At 43.0% G+C, this 20053-nt stretch overlaps 1 protein-coding gene across 2 annotated transcripts in view; it reads right to left on the bottom strand.

Moving 5' to 3' along the window:
• The window catches only part of LOC127660364 (regulator of G-protein signaling 17-like), a 66329-nt gene extending 46602 nt beyond the window's left edge, over positions 1-19727 (bottom strand). For both annotated transcript variants that reach the window (XM_052150499.1, XM_052150497.1), the window contains exons 1-2: positions 19581-19727; positions 17474-17702 (exon numbers count right to left, since the gene is read on the bottom strand). Coding sequence is in view for 1 of the 2 variants with exons in the window: in XM_052150497.1 (XP_052006457.1) it covers positions 17474-17476 (3 nt within the window). In the remaining variant the exon portion in view is untranslated. The remainder of the gene's footprint in view (positions 1-17473; positions 17703-19580) is intronic.
• Between the last annotated feature and the right edge of the window lie 326 nt (positions 19728-20053).

Genomic DNA, 20053 nt, shown 5'->3' with positions numbered 1-20053 from the left:
TCTTCCTCGAGAGAAAGTGCCCTTTTTTCTGGGGTGTTTATTTTATTTATTTTTTTATAAATAAATTATTATATATATATTCCTGTTTGCGCACAGCTTCCCTGTCAAACAAATATATTTATTAAATAAAAAATCAAAACATCAGGTCGGTAGATGAGATTTTGTCGATGCCCGCCATCCCTCCCTCCGCGTCGTGTACAGTACCTCGACTATACAGCTAATTAGCCAAAAGCAAATATAGTTAATTTGTGTCTTGCTAACATTCATGACTCATGAGCGACTAGCTAAAGTAATAGGTTAGCTAAAGTCTAGCTAAGGCAATATATCATGGCCATACAGGCCAATATATACTGTACTTATTGGAGACATTACAGGTGAATACAGTGAAATTTGTGTGATGTACTTAACATAATGATAAATAAACATAAGATATTATATCGTATGCTATGTATTGTGAATACACCCATGTTAAACATAAAAATGTACTTCCATTGCATATCATAGGAACACATAAGCGTAAATTATAATTACATTGATAAACCTGTACAAAGACCTCCAGATAAATACTGGCCTTCTGGATTAACACATTTAAGTGCTGCAAAAGATATTGGCCTATGACATCCTATAACATAAAAAATTATTCTTCATTTGAATTATCTCATAGATGTGACTATTGTGGTTCACGGTCATAGGCCCTGTCCCAAATGGCACACTTCATATGAATTTTCAGTCTTGTGTACTTATTTCATGTGTCCATTAACTCCATGAGACCGTAGGGTGTCTCATTTTTCATTTTAGGTATCGGAAGGGTGCTCACGCATACTTTGTGGTCGATATGTGCCCTCAATGCGCACTTTTGCAGTGCAAGCTCTACAGCACACATCTTCTCGACAGTCAAAGTGAGGTTATGTTATTGCCCATCGTGCACAGCAACACTAAAGGCACAGGGGGTGGCGGTGCCACCGGCTTGGGCCCGCCATCGCTGCTCGCAGCTATATTTATAATTGAAACTTAAAACCATTATTTTAAATTTAAGTAAATGTAATAAAAAAAAAGTCTATAAAATAAATAAGAAAGCTAACAGAATTATAATACACCGAATTATAAACATGATAAAAATAAGAATGTTAGTTTACATGTTAGCATAGCATGATAAATTAACTACTAAATGAAAAATAACATCAGCTGTGTGAGCTTTTAAAGTAATGTCCTGTGATCATTAACAATTAACATTTACTGCTCTTGTCTGTACCTTTAACTCAGTGCTTCTCAACTGGTTTTGCTTCAGGACAGATTTTAAATTGGAAATAAAGTGGTGACCCACCACAGTAAAAACATAACCTGTATTTAATGTATCCTGGGTCGCATTTCCTTTTATGTTGCATAGTTTTGTTCATGGTTTTCAAGTACAGGAAGTTTTCTCTCTCCCTTTTAAAAATTGAAGAGCATATTTATTTAGATGAGCCCATTATTATCCCATTTGTTTCCTAATTTCAAACATAATTCAAACAGAACATACATATTGCACAGTTAATGTCTCATTACCATGGTTAGGTCAGTGTAGCTAGTCTTAAATAATAGTAATAATAATAAAACATTTTAGTATTTACGAAAAAATAAATATTAGCTAAAACATCTTGAAACTACAACTGCCAATGTTGATATAAAATGAGGTCTAATAGATTCTACCTTTAGATTATTTCATAAGAAACTATAACATTCTGTCAAAATATAACAGTTACTATTACTCGTGTAAAATCATGAAACAATTTTGTTAAGGTGATGATGCATAATGAAAAAATATATTAGCACAGTGTTGCTCTTTTCCTTCTCAGTGCTGTTTGGCATATCGGGGCTACCTACTGTTTGAGAGGTTCGACTTCACTTCCTCGTAACATTTTAAACAAAAAAAGTCTCACTAGAATTTAAATTATTATGCAATATCGAGGGAAGCCCGGTTGTTGCCAGAGAGAACAGCAGACTATCAGCGCAAACCGGTTCCATTACACTCATGCAGATGAGAAGCCTTTAGCTGATTGCGAGATTATCATTAAATCTGCCTCGGCAGTCCTAAATAGGCTATCACTTGGGAGGCCACAGAAATATCTTCCATGGGAGAACCATGGCATTTTTCTTTCCCTGCTGTCCAGTCCGAATAGACCGCCAGCCAGAAACACAGCTTTAACACACACACACACACACACATACACCAGCCTCTCTCTCTCTCTCATGTCAGACCCCCTCGCTTCTCTTTGACATTTCTCCGCTGCATGTGTGTGTGACACAAGTTGACGAGTCTGACAGGCAGTCAAGGAGGAAAGGAGATTCTCCATCCAGTTGCATTTTTTTTCTCAATACCGTAGATAAGCATAGTATGATAACTGTCAATTTTCATACCGTGGTATACAGTGAAGCTGCTGCAACCATAGGTGTTACTTAAAAGCAGGGTGATAAAGATGCCTTGGGTTAGGCTGCATCAATAAGAAGTGAATGCAGTAAAACAGATATTCATTGATACTGATCTGTCCAAATAAGCTTTCCACTTTTAAAGAGGGAAGGCTACAACTGAAACAACTGGCCAAAAACAATTTTACTAGGACATACTATATTATATAACATACAATCACCGTAATATTTAATAATCAAACTAGGACATCACTTTTCTTGAGTCTTTGTGATTCTATACTGGATGGAGTAATGTCTTATCTTGACACACACACACACACACACAAACTGAGCATCTTCAAAGAAATTGTATTTTTCTGTGCCAGTAAAAATGGCTGAATGGATTGCAAATGTTGTTGTTTTTAATAGACTGAACACATTTTTAATACAATAGAAAGCTATAGATTTTCTTTTAATATGTATTTTTCTAAATATGCATAAAATATACATTTGAGCGCTCACTTCCCTGCTTAAAAGACATCACAGTCTTGAATCACATTACAATGTGTGAAAATTGTATGTGTGCGAGCACGCACTGATGCCGCAGTTGTTCCGCCTCTAGCCCCCTTCTCCCACTGGAAGTCTCGTGCACCCTTGTGCACTTTCTCTTATACATTCCAGGGCAGCAAGTGATGCATAGCATAGACCATGGCTGGCTGCACAACAGAAGCCTTCTACAGCCATTACCCACAAAGCCTTGCTCGACAGACATGTCACACTGCCAATCCATTCCATGTGATAATCACACAGAGGCCCTAAATTCACTGACATTTCTCAGCTTGCACTGCATCATACAGAAGCTGCATGATTATGAGAAAAATCATAATTGGGGCCCAAGCACTGAAGGTGCGGAGACCCTATTGTTCTTCTCATGATTATTATTATTAGGGCCCAAGCACTGAAAGTGTGGAGACCCTATTGTTCTTCTCATGATTATTATTATTAGGGCCCAAGCACTGAAAGTGTGGAGACCCTATTGTTCTTCTCATGATTATTATTATTAGGGCCCAAGCACTGAAAGTGTGGAGACCCTATTGTTCTTCTCATGATTATTATTATTAGGGCCCAAGCACTGAAAGTGTGGAGACCCTATTGTTCTTCTCATGATTATTATTATTATTATTAGGGCCCAAGCACTGAAAGTGTGGAGACCCTATTGTTCTTCTAATGACTATTATTATTATTATTATTATTAAGGCCAAAGCACTGAAAGTGCGGAGGCCCTATTGTTCTTCTAATGATGATGATGATGATGATGATGATTATTATTATTATTATTATTATTATTATGACCCAAGCACTGAAAGTGCAGAGACCCTATTGTTCCTCTAATGATTATTATTATTATTAAGGCCCAAACACTGAAAGTGCGGAGGCCGTATTGTTCTTCTAATTATTATTATTAGTGGTGCTTTTGAAGCAAAGCATCACTAATATAATCTCACATATGTATTATTAGTGGTGTTTGCAAAGCAAGCAGTTTTGGAACATTTCATGACATTGGGGGTAAGATGTACAAAGTTTAAGCTCATAAACTAATATTTGAATATTCTATAATTTAAATGAAGGTAACTAATGAGGAGATGTTGTAAAATAATGTTTAGTCATAAAGGTTGCGTCACCTTTAAAAAAAACATGCTTCTAATTATAATCAAAACAAGCTTATATCATGTTCTTTTTTTTTTTTTTAGATATATATTTAAACAAGCAGTGCATGAAAACAAAAAAATTATAGAATGAAAGCATTTAAGCTCACACAAAGTGAAGAAAAAGAAACCACTAATGAAGTAGACTTACGCAGTTAACGTACAGGACGAGTATAAACACTCGGCATATAATAGTTATCATGTTTATATTGTATCTCATGTCATGTTTTTGTTTAGAAAAACGAATCGGTTACCTAACGTAACCTCGGTTCTCTCTAGACGAGGGAACGAGTATTGCGTAAGCTAGCTTACGCTACGGAAAGATTCATCTTTTCTGAGATATTGAAGCCAAAAAATTATCCTTAATTTTGTATCATTTGTCAACGCAGTGCAGCAACTGCAGACCTTGAGCGGGCTAGCTAGCGAGCTCAATGGTTGCTCTGCGGCAACTGCTGCAGCCTATAGACGAACTTGGGCGAACTCGCGTCCAATGAGAGGCGTCCAGCGTTACTGCATCAAAGCCCGCCAAAATGGCGTGGCTAGAGTGCATATAAGCGTAGTTCGTAGGCTGGAACCCTGGTTTTCATTGAATGAAGCGAAAGTCGCTCGTGGCCGAGCACGGCCGGCTACGCAATACTCGTTCCCTCGTCTAGAGAGAACCGAGGTTACGTTAGGTAACCGATTCGTTCTCTTACAAGAGGTTCTCTCGTATTGCGTAAGCTAGCTTACGCTACGGGAACCCATTGTCAACGCCGTGTGCATGAGCCCCGGGGGTGGGGGGACCCGGGGGAGCCCTTGTGAGTGGGGAAATAATATTTGGCCGGCAAGAGTGCGGGCCAGTGTGTGTGTAATACATAAGCACATTGTGGGAAGGGAACGACAGAGCGGCGGTGCCGGTCTGTGTGGAATGAGTCCCATCAGTGCAGCTCACCAGGGGAGCTGTAGCGTATTAAACCGCTAGTAGTTTTGCCTGCAGGGCGGGCACTTCCAGATTGTAAAATCTGACAAAGGTGGAGGGGGAAGCCCAGCCCGCTGCCACACATATGTCGTGAATGGAAATCCCACTGGACCATGATCACGATGAGGCCATGCCTCTAGTGGAGTGAGCCCTAATGCCCAACAGGCATGGCAGGTCTTTTGACGCGTATGCGGCAGCAATAGCATCCACTATCCATCTAGACAGTGTCTGTTTCGAGGCGGCGAGACCTTTGGTGCGCCCTTTGGTGCGATCACCTTGGGAACATAGCCGTGTCTAGGCTTTAAAATGACCTTGGAGTCACTTGGTCCAAACTCAAGACACGCAGCGCTGACAGACAGCGCGTGAAGGTCTCCCACACGTTTGACTGATGACAGGGCAGTCAGAAAAACTGTTTTGAGTGAAAGGTATTTCAAATCCACGGATTGAAGCGGTTCGAAAGGGGGGGCTTTCATAGTTTCGAGAACTATAGAAAGATCCCAGATAGGAACCGATGGGAGCGCGGGGGTTCATCCTTCTAGCTCCCCTGAGGAAGCGGATGACCAGCTCGTTTTTTCCCAGTGACTGGCCGTGCAGGGGTTCAGCGAACGCCGCGACGGCCGCCACATACACTTTGAGCGTGGATGGGGATCTGCCCTTATCCAGCAGCTCTTTGTAAAAACACGAGCAGCGACGACATCCCACATGTCCGTGGGTCCAGGTCTCTGTCGGTGCACCATTTTGAAAACACAGACCATATTGACGCATAGAGTCTTCTCGTGGAAGGGGCTCTAGCGTGTATGATGGTGTTTATTACCCCTTCTAGCAGAGCAACGGGTAGTCGTTGATCACCCACGCGTGCAGTGCCCAGCGCTCTGGGTGGGGATGCCAGATCGTGCCGCGAGCTTGAGAGAGGAGATCTGCTCTCACTGGGATGGGCCACGGCGCTGTCAGTGACGGCTGCGTAAGCTCCGGGAACCATGTCTGATTCTCCCAACGCGGGGCTATGAGGCGCACCGAGTGACGCGTTTCCCTGATCCTCTGCATTACCTGTGGCAATAGCGAGACGGGAGGGAAGGCGTAAAGCGGGCGGTTGGGCCAGTCCTGGGCCAGCGGCGTCCTCGCTTCGAGAAAAATATTGGGCAGTGAGAGTTCTCTTCTGACGCTAAAGAGGTCTATCTCTGCTCTGCCGAATATGCGCCATAACTTCTGGACTGTTTGAGCGTGCAGGGACCATTCCCCTGGGGAATATTGTCTCTGGACAGTCTGTCTGGGCCGTCGTTCAGGTGGCCTGGCACGTGCGTCGCCCTCAGCGAGCGCAGGTGGCACTGGGACCAACTCAGTATGCGTTTCGTCAGATGGAAGAGGTTCCTGGATCTGACACCGCCCTGACGGTTTAGGTAGGATACCACAGATCTGTTGTCCGAACGGACCAGGACGTGGTGACCCTGAATGACCGGGAGAAAGCGCACAAGCGCGTACTCGACCGCTATCATTTCCAGACAATTTATGTGAAGGAGCTTTTCCTGAACTGACCATAGGCCAAAAAAAAAAAAACCGGAGAGCCCTCGTGGACCGCGCCCCAACCCGTGTTGGACGCGTCTGTCGAGATTACTTTTCAGCGAGATACAGCTCCCACCGTCACTCCCACGCTGATACCATTCGGCCACTGTCCAGGGCTGCAGAGCTGAAATACAGGTCTGAGTCACCTTGATCGGCTGGCGGCCTGTGACCCAAGCCCGGCGAGACGCGCGGGTGTTTAGCCAATGCTGAAGCGGGCGCATGCGCAGTAAACCCAGCTGAAGTACTGCTGCGGCTGAGGCCATGTAACCTAGCACTCTCGGAAATTTTTTCAGAGGCGTGAGGCTGTTCATCTGAAAGGACGCGGCTAGTCGCTGAACATGGCGCGCGCACTGTGTAGATAAGCGAGCCGTCATTGCCACGGAGTCTAGTTCTATTCCAAGGAAGGAAATTGCCTGACTGGGCTGTAGTGAGCTCTTGGTCCAATTGACTGCAAGACCCAAACTGTTCAGATGGCTGAGGAGAACTGTTCTGTGAGACAGAAGCTCCGTATGTGACTGTGCCATAATCAGCCAGTCATCCAAATAGTTCAGAATTCGCAAGCCCTGACTCCGCGAGGGGTGCGGCGCCACATCCATGCACTTCGTGAAAGTACGGGTGCTAAAGACAGGCCGAACGGAAGGACGGTGTATTGATAAACCTGGCCGTCGGCGAATCTCAAGAATGGCCTGTGACGGGGATTTATCTGAATCTGAAAATAGGCATCTTTCAGATCGAGAGAGATAAACCAGTCCCCTGGCGCGTATGCGCGAGGAGTTTCCTGATTGTAAGCATTTTGAGCGGTCTTTTGCAAGCACCTTGTTCAAAACCCTGAGATCTAATATTGGTCTGAGGCCGCCGTCTTTCTTGGGAACAAGAAAATAACGGCTGTAAAACCCCGACTCGCTCAGCAAAGGCGGCACTTTCTCTATGGCCCTTTTGCACAGAAGGTTTGCTATTTCTGAACGAAGCATGCAGGCTGCTTCCGTGTTCACAATAGTTTCGAGCCGGGCTCTGAAGCAGGGAGGGCGGCGATCGAACTGTAGCAAATAGCCCTGTTTTATTGTGCTTAACACCCATTTGGATATCCTGGGATAGCTTCCCACGCTTTGAAGCGTAACGCTAGAGGGTGAATGGCCAAATCGCCCTGATTGCCGCACACAGCAGCTGAACAGAATGTGTGAGCCGCTTACTGTGCTTATGCATGACAGCTCGCAGACAGCAGGGACAGGCTGTTCTGTGAGTGACTTCCCGATTGAGGTGAATGGGGAAAGAGTCACATCTGTTAAGTGATGCGCGAGCATAGTCACTGACTTACATACAGAGAAGTGTTTGCTGGCCGTGTGACAGAGCGGGCAGGGAATGGGCGCGCGCACGTATTCGTGAGCGCGTTTATTGACTCTAACACTCGAGCGGGCTGTGTCCGCTTTATGTGAGTGGGCTCTGATCGGGACACGGGAAGTGTAATGCTTGTGTGTAGAGGTGAACACTGGATTGTGGGCACATTTTCTACACAAGGCTGGTCGTGTGACAGAGCGGCCAGAGAAGGGGCGCGCGCACGTATTCGTGAGCGCGTTTATTGACTCTAACACTCGAGCGGGCTGTGTCCGCTTTATGTGAGTGGGCTCTGATAGGAACACGGGAAGTGTAATGCTTGTGTGTAGGGGTGAACACTGGATTGTGGGCACATTTTCTACACATAAGGCATGTTTGCTCTTTACAAGATTTCTTTGGGTCGCCGTGAAGACGGCGTTTGAGTGCAGGCAAGCGGGCAGTATCACCGGCTTGTTGGCTGCTGAATCCACCACTGCAGTAGCCTGAGAGAAGGGGACTGACAGAGGGCGAAGCTTTGACGGCTGTCCAGCTGCGGCGGGACTGAGCCGTCGTTTTCTCAACAAAGCTAGGAGGACTTCGGTTGCTCAGGTTTCAACGCAATCTTAGGCCGAGGCCCGCGGGGGTGGCGGTCTGCGGCGGCTGTCTGAGCGCGACCTAGGGCGGCCGCCCTGTCAACGCTGAAAAGTCTGGCTTTGCTGAGCTAGGCGCTGTGAAGAGGCTCGTGCAGGAGGCTGGTCACGTGGGCGGCCTGCAGAGGAGCTAGCGCGACGAGGCAGGAAGAGTTTCATGGCTTGGGTGGCTTTCTGGACTTCCGTGAAACGGTCAACAATGCCACTCACCGCGGAACCGAAGAGACCGGACGGAGAGAGCGGCGCGTTGTCCGTCGCGCTCCTTAGATCTGAAACAGCCTCTGGGTGTCCGCCTTTCTCATCCCATTCTCGAAGGAGGTCTGCTTGGAGGATCTGTAAGACGGCCATGGAATGCAGAGCAGATGCGGCTTGGCCGGTGGCGGCATAGGCGCGGCCAACACAGGCGGAAGTAGTTCTGCAGGCCTAGACGGGAGCACCGGTTTAGACCGCCATCTCGCGGAGGGCGGGCAAAGGTGTGCTGCTACCGAATCCTCTGGATTCCTGGGCCGAGGAGGAGGCTTGGGAGCCTGACCACTCCTCGCTGTCCGAAGCCATGATGGAACAGCAACCCTTATCCTCCGCCTCGTCATCCCAGATGGCAGCAGTGCGGCCGCTCGGCGGCAACTGCGCGTCCCGGGGGGGCGGGGAGGGTGAAAGCGAGACTCGAGGGAGAGGCTCCGGCGAGGCAGTCGCTTCTAACACCGGTTCCGGCAGCCTTTGGGAGCGGCGCTTCTTATTGCGCTGGCGAAACGAAGCAGCGCGGCGGCTTCGGTTTTGCATGCTTCGATTCGAGCCCGCAGGGTCGACATCGGAAGCTCCTCGCAGAGGTCGCATCCACCGTCAGTGAGGGCGAGCTCTGCATGTTCCCGTCCCAGGCAGAGAGCGCAGATGAGGTGGCGGTCTTCGGTGCTGAGAGGAGCGCGGCATGAGCCGCAGGAAGTGCGAGGCATCTTTAAAAAGACGCTCGATACTCTTTTTGTGAAGTTCGCTGAGGAACTTGGCTTGCTCTAAAAAAGGATACGTCGCCGGATGGCGTAGCTCGCAGGATGGCTGAAGGTGGCGAAGACGGCCAGCTTCTTCGAGCACTGTCCAAGCTTGCTAGATGCCCCTCGAACGGCGATGCGGCTTCCAGTTCAGAGATGCGAAGAGCTTCGCTGAAGAGATGAAAATCAGGGTTCCAGCCTACGAACTACGCTTATATGCACTCTAGCCACGCCCATTTTGGCGGGCTTTGATGCAGTATGCGCGCGGACGCCTCTCATTGGACGCGAGTTCGCCCAAGTTCGTTTATAGGCTGCAGCAGTTGCCGCAGAGCAACCAATGAACTCGCTAGCTAGCCCGGTCAAGGTCTGCAGTTGCTGCACTGCGTTGACAAATGATACAAAATTAAGGATAATTTTTTGGCTTCAATATCTCAGAAAAGATGAATCTTTCCGTAGCGTAAGCTAGCTTACGCAATACGAGAGAACCTCTCGTAAGAGAACAAGCATATCCACATGCTCTGTAAACTATACTCATATATACACACCAGTTTAAATGATGGAATGTCCCTTACCTCAGCTAGTCTTTCTCGGATGCCATGTTTGTTGTTTACAGAAACGTTGCTGTGATTACGTTGCTACAGGGCTGCTGCTTTCTGATGAGCTTCACGTATACGAGAGTAAAGTGTACACTGCATATCAAGTACATTTAACAGGAACTCCGCTTTCTCACAGTAAGCCATGTTCTCACAATAACCCGCTTTTCTGGTGTCCATCTGAACATACTGACAGAACCGTTTGCTCAACAAATGTGATCAACTTGTGTCCACACTCAACAGCGCCACCCAGTGCATTCTGTTATAACTGGCAGTTTTAGTTTGTGCGTTCAGGATATAACATGCATCTCACTATACAGTATATATGGCCAGCAAAGCAAAACTTTGCGAAATTCAAATAGTATTTTTACTATTCTAATAATTACTGCAGAACGCATATTCAACTACTCGTGCACATCCCTAATAGGCACTCTATGGCAAGGGTCTTTTTTTTTCAAACTACATTTGTGGGACCATATCTCCCAATCAGAATGTCATAGAGATGTGGGGGCAGGATCATTTCACTCCGGCTACCAATCAGTCTTTAAGTATGACCTTGGAAATAGTATAGCAACCATTTACCACACCCTAGCAACCATTTATGAACCCCTAGCAACCACCCCCATAGACTTCCATTCAAAATGGCTTGAAAGGATATCTTAAGAACAGAATGTCGTAGACACTTGCAGAATGGCTCTTTTGAGTCATGGTAGTAAGCAGTCGATAAGAATCACTCTGGTTACTGGCTATCCATGCCCTATCAACCATTTAGAGCACCCTAGCAACCCTATTGACTTCCATTACAAATGGCTGAGAGGGATATCTTCAGATCAGAATGTCCTAGAGACATGAGAGTTGGTTGTTTTACTTGGGTGAGAAATCATTCATCAGGTATCCACTTGGAAACTACTTAGCCACACCCTAGCAACCAAATACCTTGACTTCCATTCAAAATTGCTTAGATGGGTTTATCCAGATGAGAATGTCATAGAGACTTCATTGTTGGCTTGTATGACTTAGGCCAGCAAGCAGCCTTTTCAGTATCACCCTGGCAACTGCCTAGCAACTAGATGAGCTTATCCTTGCAACCCTATTGCAAAGCCCATATCTCTCCACCACAACATTGTACAGACTCCAAATTTGGCTTTTTTAAATCAGTCTAGTAAGCAGTCTTGTTAGTATCACCCTGGCAACTGCCTAGCAACCAAATGAGCTCACCCTAGCAAACAAGAGTCAAAACACATATCTCTGCACTAGAACATTGTAATAACTTCCGGGTTGCTCGTTTGACTCAGTCTAGCAAGGAGCCTTTCGTGTATCACCCTGGTAACTTCCTAGCAACCAGATGGGGTTACCCTAGCAACAGAGTAGCAAAACAAATTTCTCTGCGCCAGAACATAGTAGAGAATTCCAGGTTGGCTCATTTGACTCAGACTGGCATGGAGCCTTGTTAGTAATACCTTGGCAACATCCTAGCAACCAAACAAACTCACCCTAGCAACCAAGTAGCAAAACACATATCTCTGCACCAGAATGTCGTAGAGACATGTGGGTGGGCTCATTTTACTCGAGATAGAAAGCTTCCCATTTATTTTTACACTGGCAACTGCCCAGCAACCAGATGGAACTCCCTAGCAACCATGGAACAACACTAATATCTCTGCACCAGAACATCCTACAGTCATGGGGTGGCCTCTTTCAACATGGGGCAGTTGTTGGGACATTGTGGTAACGGATTTTGCCATGGCAAGCACCACTTACATTTTCTTCTGGATACCCATCAAGTTATTATTATTTTTAAGGTTTTTGGGGTATTGAACATGCATGAAAACTCTTTTTTCAAACACAAAAATTTTGCACACACAAACTCAGTACCACTTTGCTTCATATCTTGGGAAAAATCAAAAGAAATCAACCAAGACCTCAGAAAAAAAAATTGTGGACCTCCACAAGTCTGGTCTATCCTTGGGAGCAATTTCCAAACACATGAAGGTACCACGTACATCTGTACAAACAATAGTACGCAAGTATAAACACCATGGGACCACGCAGCCATCATAATGCTCAGGAAGGAGATGCATTCTGTCTCCTAAAGATGAACGTAGTTTGGTGTGAAAAGTGCAAATCAATCCCAGAACAACAGCAAAGGACCTTGTGTAGAAGCTGGAAGAAACGGGTAGACAAGTATCCACAGTAAAACGAGCCCTATATCGACATAACCTACAATCCACTGCTCCAAACTGCCACAAATAAGCCAGACTACATTTTGCAATAGCACATGGGGAAAAAGATCTTTCAAATGGACAATGACCCCAAGCATACCTCAAGTTGTGGCAAAATGGCTTATGTGCAACAAAGTCAAGGTATTGGAGTGGCCATAACAAAGTCCTGACCTCATTCCGATCGGAAATTTGTGGGGAGAACAGAAAACACATGTACGAGCAAGGAGGCCAACAAACCTGACTCAGTTACACGAGTTCTGTCTGGAGGAATGGGCCAACTAATTCCAGCAACTTATTGTGAGAAGCTTGTGGAAGGCAACCCAAAACGTTTAACCCAAGTTAAACAATTTAAAGGCAGTGCTACCAAACAAAAATATGTAAACTTCTGATCCACTGGGAATGTGATGAAATAAATAATTCTCTCTACTATTATTCTGACATTTCACATTCTTAAAATAAAGTAGTGATCCTAACTGACCTAAGACAGGGAATTCTATGATTAAATTATAGGAATTGTAGAAAACTGAGTTTAAATGTATTTGGCTAAGGTGTATGTAAAATGATGATGTCAACTGTATCTTCTGTTTGAATTGTATGATTTTGATGGATTTCAGCTGTGTTTTGTAATGGGGGCTGATCACATAGACGCAGATATTATGGGTCACGATCATAGCGCCACCAACTGGCAGCAGAATGTATGGCACTTCTAACAGACATCGAAATAGCCCTCTTGCTTTTACATGAATTGCTTCAAAATTCTTTAGAATAATGTCAAGACACTGCTGATGTCAAATTGTAAAGGGATATTTGATATCTTAAATACAGATTCACTGTTATTATTCCTTTCTTCCTATATTTGGGTGTTTTTGAGGCACTTGGCATTCTTAAAATGTAATGTAATTTCACAGTCCTTGGCCATTACGTCTGGGCAAATGTTCACTCTGTAGTGTAATGTAAGACGGCCTCTGTAGTACAACCGTTTTCACATACAGTCACCAAAATTGGTACATACATAGTTCTCATCAAGCTGGACAACTTTCATTATTATAGTCATTTGGTCTGCACAACAGAAAGTCAGCATTTTAGTATTTTGAATATTGCAGTCTCTGAACTTTTAAATACATCTCCTAGGTGATTCATGATACTCTTACCACATTTAGACAACATTATGCCAAGACATTGAAGATGCTAAACTGTGAACAGATTTTGATTTATTGAACGGTGTTACCATGGCTAGGCATTAAATTAATGGGGGGAAATTGGAAACAGGAAGTGTTCATATCTTCTTTGCACAATGTGTGATTTAGATCAAAATTGAGATGTATGTTTAGTCTTGGGGGATAATCACATGGATTTGACTATTTTGGGTCACGGTCAAAGCAGAAGTGTGGCTCTTACAACAGACTAGTGTTGTCACGGTACCAAAATTGAAATTTCATGGTACTCCATACCATTTTCGGTACCAAAGCAAAAACTGGTTACTAAACAACACTCTTTTATTAACAAAGTTAACAAAACTTTAGCAGCAGAACTAAGAACAGAAATATGCCATTGAGCAACACTTTAATTTAAATATATTATTTTTGAATTATAACAAAACTGTACAATGTATGCTTAAAGTATTTTTGAACACTTACATAAGATTTGCTTCAACTTTTACAACTTTTACTTTAAGTTTTAAATAAACAAGCATACAATAGAATGAATAAAAAACTATTTCCAAACTAATGTGCAAAGTGCTCTCGTATTAATAAAGCTGCACATTGCCATTTTTCTTCACGATAAGAAATGCACAGTGACATATATTATGATTAAATAAGTCGCAAGCAATCGCATTCTAATCTAGCTGCATTAAGCGTCCGCGCTCAAGGGATGAGTGTCCCCGAGACAGAGTCTCTCTCAGCTGGGTGCAGTTTCAATCTCTCCCCCTTAGATTGGGACATTCGCGCAACTCATTGAAGAGGCGCTTACCACACAGAGAAATGCTAGTTTCTGAGTTTAAAGTTATTAACATGACCTGCTTCTGTATTATTTGAACTTTAATAAAGCTATAACACATTAAATATAACTGCATTTGTAACGCCGGGATGTTTCCTTTAAAGAGCTCCGGCTCTGCTTCTGAATTTCCTTTTTTTAATTCCCTAATACTTTGGGATCTACATAAGAAGAAGCTGTGAAAGTTTAGAGTGCATCTGGACTGATCTGTGTAATTCTTCTCCTCCGTCAGGCGTGAACTGCAGTGCTGCTCTAGCGCGTCATTAGTTTAATATGATTACATTTTACGTTTAATGAGATGAAACGACTATTCGACAATGACATTTTTCTATAGACATTGTCGATAATGTCGACTAATCGTTTCAGCCCTAATGCAAATGATAATATGCTTTTAAACTAACCTGCTTTGGTTGCTTGAATTAATCCGGGTGTCTTGGCTTTCAGGCGCTTTATTAAGTTTGATGTTTTTCCTCCTTTCGTCAGAAAATTGCAAAAGCAGCGTTTACAAATAGGTTTTTGCTGATCTATAATGTTTCCCTTTTCATCAGCCTCAAATACAAAGAATTTCCAAACCTGGCTTTTTCCACTTTTCTTTTCGACAAGATTCAGTTGAGACTCCGCAGCAGCTTTGCTTGTCGTCATCTTTTGCTTGTTGTGAGAGTTCAAAATAGAGATGCACCGACTGCAATTTTCTTGGCCGATTTCGATTTCCGATTTTTTGCAAGTGTGACCTGCCGATACCGATTTTTCCGATTCCGATTTTCTTGCTAAGAACTATTATTGACCACATATACAAACAAAATCTACCTTTCTTCAATGCTAAATTTTATTTTCATAATAAAATAAATTATTAAACATTACAATTTCCCCCAAACTGCACTAAGTTACAGGATCTTCTCTCACTTAAACAACTCTCAAAATAAAGTGCTCTGTGACTGGAAAGAGGCAGAAATAACAATTAACTGCAAATGAGTTGCTGTATATAACAGATGTCATTTTCCACTATTTTTATAAAATGGACCTTTTTCTCTTTATTACTCGTCTAACAAAACAATTCCAAAGATCTAAAAAACTGAAGTGTCCAATACGCTCAACTTACGTTAGATGTACAAATATCAGTTGTAAAACTGAGCACTGCTTCGGGATCAGCTTGTACCTGTCAACACTCCCGTTTTTCCCGGGAGTCTCCCGTTTTCTTATTTCTCCCAAAAAAACTCCTGTAATTTGTATGGCCCAAACCACGTTATATGAATAATCACATCAATATATTATTCCAAGGTGGTCCAGTTGCCAGATCTTGAATGAAACGCATCCTACTCACACAATCGACACATCATACACATTACAAATCATTTATGACCACAATCTGGCAACCTAAAACCCAGTTGCGCTGTTGATATCTGCGCAGGCAGTAGACGCGGGATGTTAAATCAAGCATCACTGGTAGATGGGAGAAGAAGACTCAGCTGGTGCTCCAGTTAAAAAAACATGTGCATTTAACAACAGCTGGATGGAAGAATTGAATTTCATATCCCGAAGCCATATCGGCAATGCCCACGCCTTTTGCAATGTGTGTCGCACTGATTTTAATATCGGACACTGTGGGAAAAAATACGTTAAATCACAACGGCACAATTTATATGTATTTAGCCTGCCTCTGCCATCCAGCACCCCACTTCCCCTCTCCCGGATTTGTGTACCCAAATGTTGACAGATAACAGGCTGCGTGTGTGACATGACACAAGATTAAACAACTCGGGCAACGCGACGTCGGAAAGTACCTCCTACTCTGTATCGAGGAAATTTATCAGATTTCTGAAGCCTCTGTCCTCAACTATGGAGAACAGCTGGTCATCCAGGGCCATGAAGTCCATAATTTTCCTCGTAATTGCTTTGGTCTTTTCGCTGCTCATACCAAGGAATGATAGGAGAGGCTGCTGACTTGTGGCTGGCTCTGAGCTCTGGCTAGCTTTAGCCGCTTTCACTTTTTAAAATGGGCATTTTCAGCTGGGTGATGGTGTTATAAATGTCTGATTAGGTTTCTTGATCCGAAAGTTATTGTGGTGGTTCCCCCACGGTTTACTTTGGCCTTAGAATTATTACACATTTCGAACTTTATGTATTCTTCACTCACACAGTGAAGATCTTCCACCCCAATGACATGTTTACATGCGGCTGTGACATTATTGCCTGCGCCGCTGGCAACAAAACGGACCGGCTTGGAATCGGTAAGACGTGAGGCTGACCGGCCGGTTACCGGTCCGGGCCGAGCGTGCGGAAAATTGTCTAATTCCGGTCCCTGGCCGGTCGATCGGTGCATCTCTAGTTCAAAAGTTCCCGACTCGGTACTCCGGTACCTTCAAAAATTCTGGTATCGTAAACATTTTTTGTTTTAGTACTGACTTGGTACCGGAATACTGGTATTTTTGACAACACTACAACAGACTTTAAAATAGGAGTCTTATATTTACCCAATTTGATTAAAATTTGTTTAGAATAATGTCAAAAGCCAAATGCATGTGTCAACCTTGCATTGCTTTCCGAAAGCCACTGGGTGGAAATGGACCAGTTGTGCTTGGGCCCATCATCGCTGCTTGCAGCTATATTTGTAGATTACTTCCCTTGATATTCTAATTGTGATTTATTTCAATTAATAGAATTTACATTAAAATACATATTTTGTGTAGGCATATGCATGCCATATTCTTTATGTAGGCTATACCTCCAAAACAATCTAAGATATGTGTTCCTGGATTACTTTATTACTGTTTTACACATCAGTAAATCAAGACCTAAGTGCCTAGTAGTCAACTTGACATTGGCCCCTTTTAACTGTTTATACAATTTTGACAAAATTATACACAGAAAGCAAGCAACGAACATGTTTGTGATTGGGTACCATGCTCAACCGATCCAGAAAAACAAGTTTTGGAATCAAGAATAAACATTTTTCACAATAAGTTAATTGTGGCAGCTGTAATTGTAATCTTGAATATTTATTCAATTAACTGTGCAGTTCAAGCATCACACCATTCCTATGAAAACATGTTGAAAACATTCCACATCCAAAATGCACATCTACTGTTAGCACATGTTCAATCTAGACTTACCATGCAAATTAGCAGCTGTCCAACCGGAGACAAGGTAAGAAAATCATTGTGGTAATGTCAAAAGTTGTGATGGGCAGAGTGATGGAATACAAATTGTGGCCTCTTGAATCTACTCTAATCATGCCTGATGGAGAACACAGGAGGTGGGTGGAGGTAGGTTTCAAACACCTGGTCTTGGCAGGCACACCCTTTCCTTGAGTCAAGGGCAAAATGATCCAGGATAAGACATCTAAGAAATAGATCAAACCATAAAGGAAACATTAGAGTAGCTTGTAATCGGTCTTGAACTTTATATACTGATATAAGTGGCTAAACTAAGATTACTCCTATACAAAACATTCATAGTATAAAGGTTTGTAATGTTATTCTAATCTTAAAACTTTAAGCATAACCCTTATAGCTAAGACAAACCACTGTGAAATTCAAAACATGTTTCAGGTATTATGGACAAGTGAACAGAAGTTAACAAAGGAACTACTACTGATAAAAGCTGCATTACATTATCTATCACGGCAAATTGCAATCACATCATATCAAACATTCCAAGTAAGTGATAGACAGTGACACATGTATATTGAAATGTACAACTGATTTTCATTTGTAATTTCTGCAGATTCAAACAGTTTAATAATAATAAAAAAAAAGCATAGGCTAATTTGTGTACAAATGTTAGAACTGAGGTTATAGGCTAGCTTAGTTTTTACAAGATGGTTCACCCAAAAATGAAAATTCTCTCATAATTTACCTTCCCTCGTGCCACCCCAGACATGTATAACTTTCTTTCTTCTGCTGAACATGAATTAAGATTTTTAGAAGAATATTTCAGCTCTGTAGGTCCATTCAATCCAAGTGAATGGTGACCAGACATTTCAAGCTCCAAAAATCACATAGAAAGGCAGCATAAAAGTAATCCATGACTCAATTTGTTAAATCTATGTATTCAGAAGTTATATGATAGGTGTGGGTGAGGAAAATAAAAATATTTAAGTCAATTTTATTATAAATCTTCACTTTCACTTTTACATTCTGAAATTAAAAAATTAGATTTAGAGTAAATGCCATATGGACTACTTTTATTCTGCCTTAATGTGATTTTTGGAGCTTCAAATGTCTGGTCACCATATACTTGCATTGAAAGGATCTACAGAGCTGAAATATTCTTCTAAAAATCTTTGTTTGTGTTTATCAGAAAAAAGGATGTCATACTCAGTGAACTATCCCCTAATAATTGGATTTTTCATTGACAAGACTCAATTTTTCCACCATTAACACATTTTCTATTTCACAAAACAACCTGCATTATAAATACAGAAGCACAATTTAATGGGAGGAACTTCAGAACTTAAGTATGACGATGCAATCAGCACTCATCCGGAAGGAAACTCTCTTAATTTCTTGTAGGCTGCCAACAATAACTGAATGCAGGCAAGTCCAAAATCAAACAAAAAAAGACCTATCGCTTTATTATATTTAAGGTCAAGCGTGGGAAAAAACGTCGGCTACCACAAAGATAAACGTAAAGGTAAATTCCCACTACAAATCATAGTTTAACTATGCAATCTAACATGACAAACTATTGCACAACTCCGTCGTTTCACATTTCTAGGCGACTGTCATCCTTCACTCCCCGTTGCGGCGGCTTTCTCTGGAATCAAAGCGGCTGTTTCAAAATGTAGAGGAACCAGCTTGGACATCGTGGGAATAATCGTTCGATTGTTCAAACGTCCATGTGAAGCCCAAAAACCTTCCAAATGCTGTTCAATATCCCAAGCGCGCCAATGATGCCCAAAAATGCTGCCTACAGGTAGGCAGCTCGCTAGGTTTCGAGACGCAGCCAGCATCTTTGCTAAAGTGATCGCAGGTAAAACCCAAAACATTCCCGTCACAAAACAGTGCCGTGCAATTGAAACTAGTGAGCAAATTGTTCACTAAAGCACTGCTATTTCATACAAGTAATCGCCGAAGCGTAATTCCCACCTTATTTTTTTATTTTTTTTATTCTCGCGCTGCCTCTGTGATTTTCTCAGCGCGAGGAGGCAATAGCTAGCGCGTTAGCTGGCGAGCTAGCGGTACATCTGATATCGTTAAAAAGCGTATGTCGCCTTACCCCTTTTGTTCTTGGTGTCAGGCTTCTACAAGGGTGTCGTTACACGCGTTTATGCGGATATTGGGGGTATCGCGCGTTGAAATTGCATGCTGCCGTTTTATCTCCATCAGCGGTGTTTTCCGTTCTTCCGCCCAACTTCAGCACCGAGCGAGCGAGCCAGTGGAGACGCCCTGCGCATGCGTGGCGGAGCTGTCAGCTCACGAACCCGCGAGCTGCGGACAGGTTGCAGAGGCAGGGGTGCAATGACAGGCTGTGATTCGACTATCACAGTAACTGCAGTAATACATATACAGAAACAACACATACGTAAAAAGCTATTTGTCTCACCATAGAGTGTGTCAAAGTACTCTAATTCTCTTGATAGAATGACTGAATGCTTCAAACATTTGGTTTCTAGGACTTTAATAGAGTAGGCTATATGTGTTTGAAATTAGCATAAAAGAGCAGCGTATAATGTGTTGCAATTTAGCTTA

This window comes from Xyrauchen texanus, chromosome 20, assembly GCF_025860055.1.
Source record: "Xyrauchen texanus isolate HMW12.3.18 chromosome 20, RBS_HiC_50CHRs, whole genome shotgun sequence".
NCBI lineage: Eukaryota > Metazoa > Chordata > Actinopteri > Cypriniformes > Catostomidae > Xyrauchen > Xyrauchen texanus.
The sequence above is the reverse complement of the archived record's forward strand: the minus strand, read 5'-3'. Positions and strand labels throughout refer to the sequence as shown.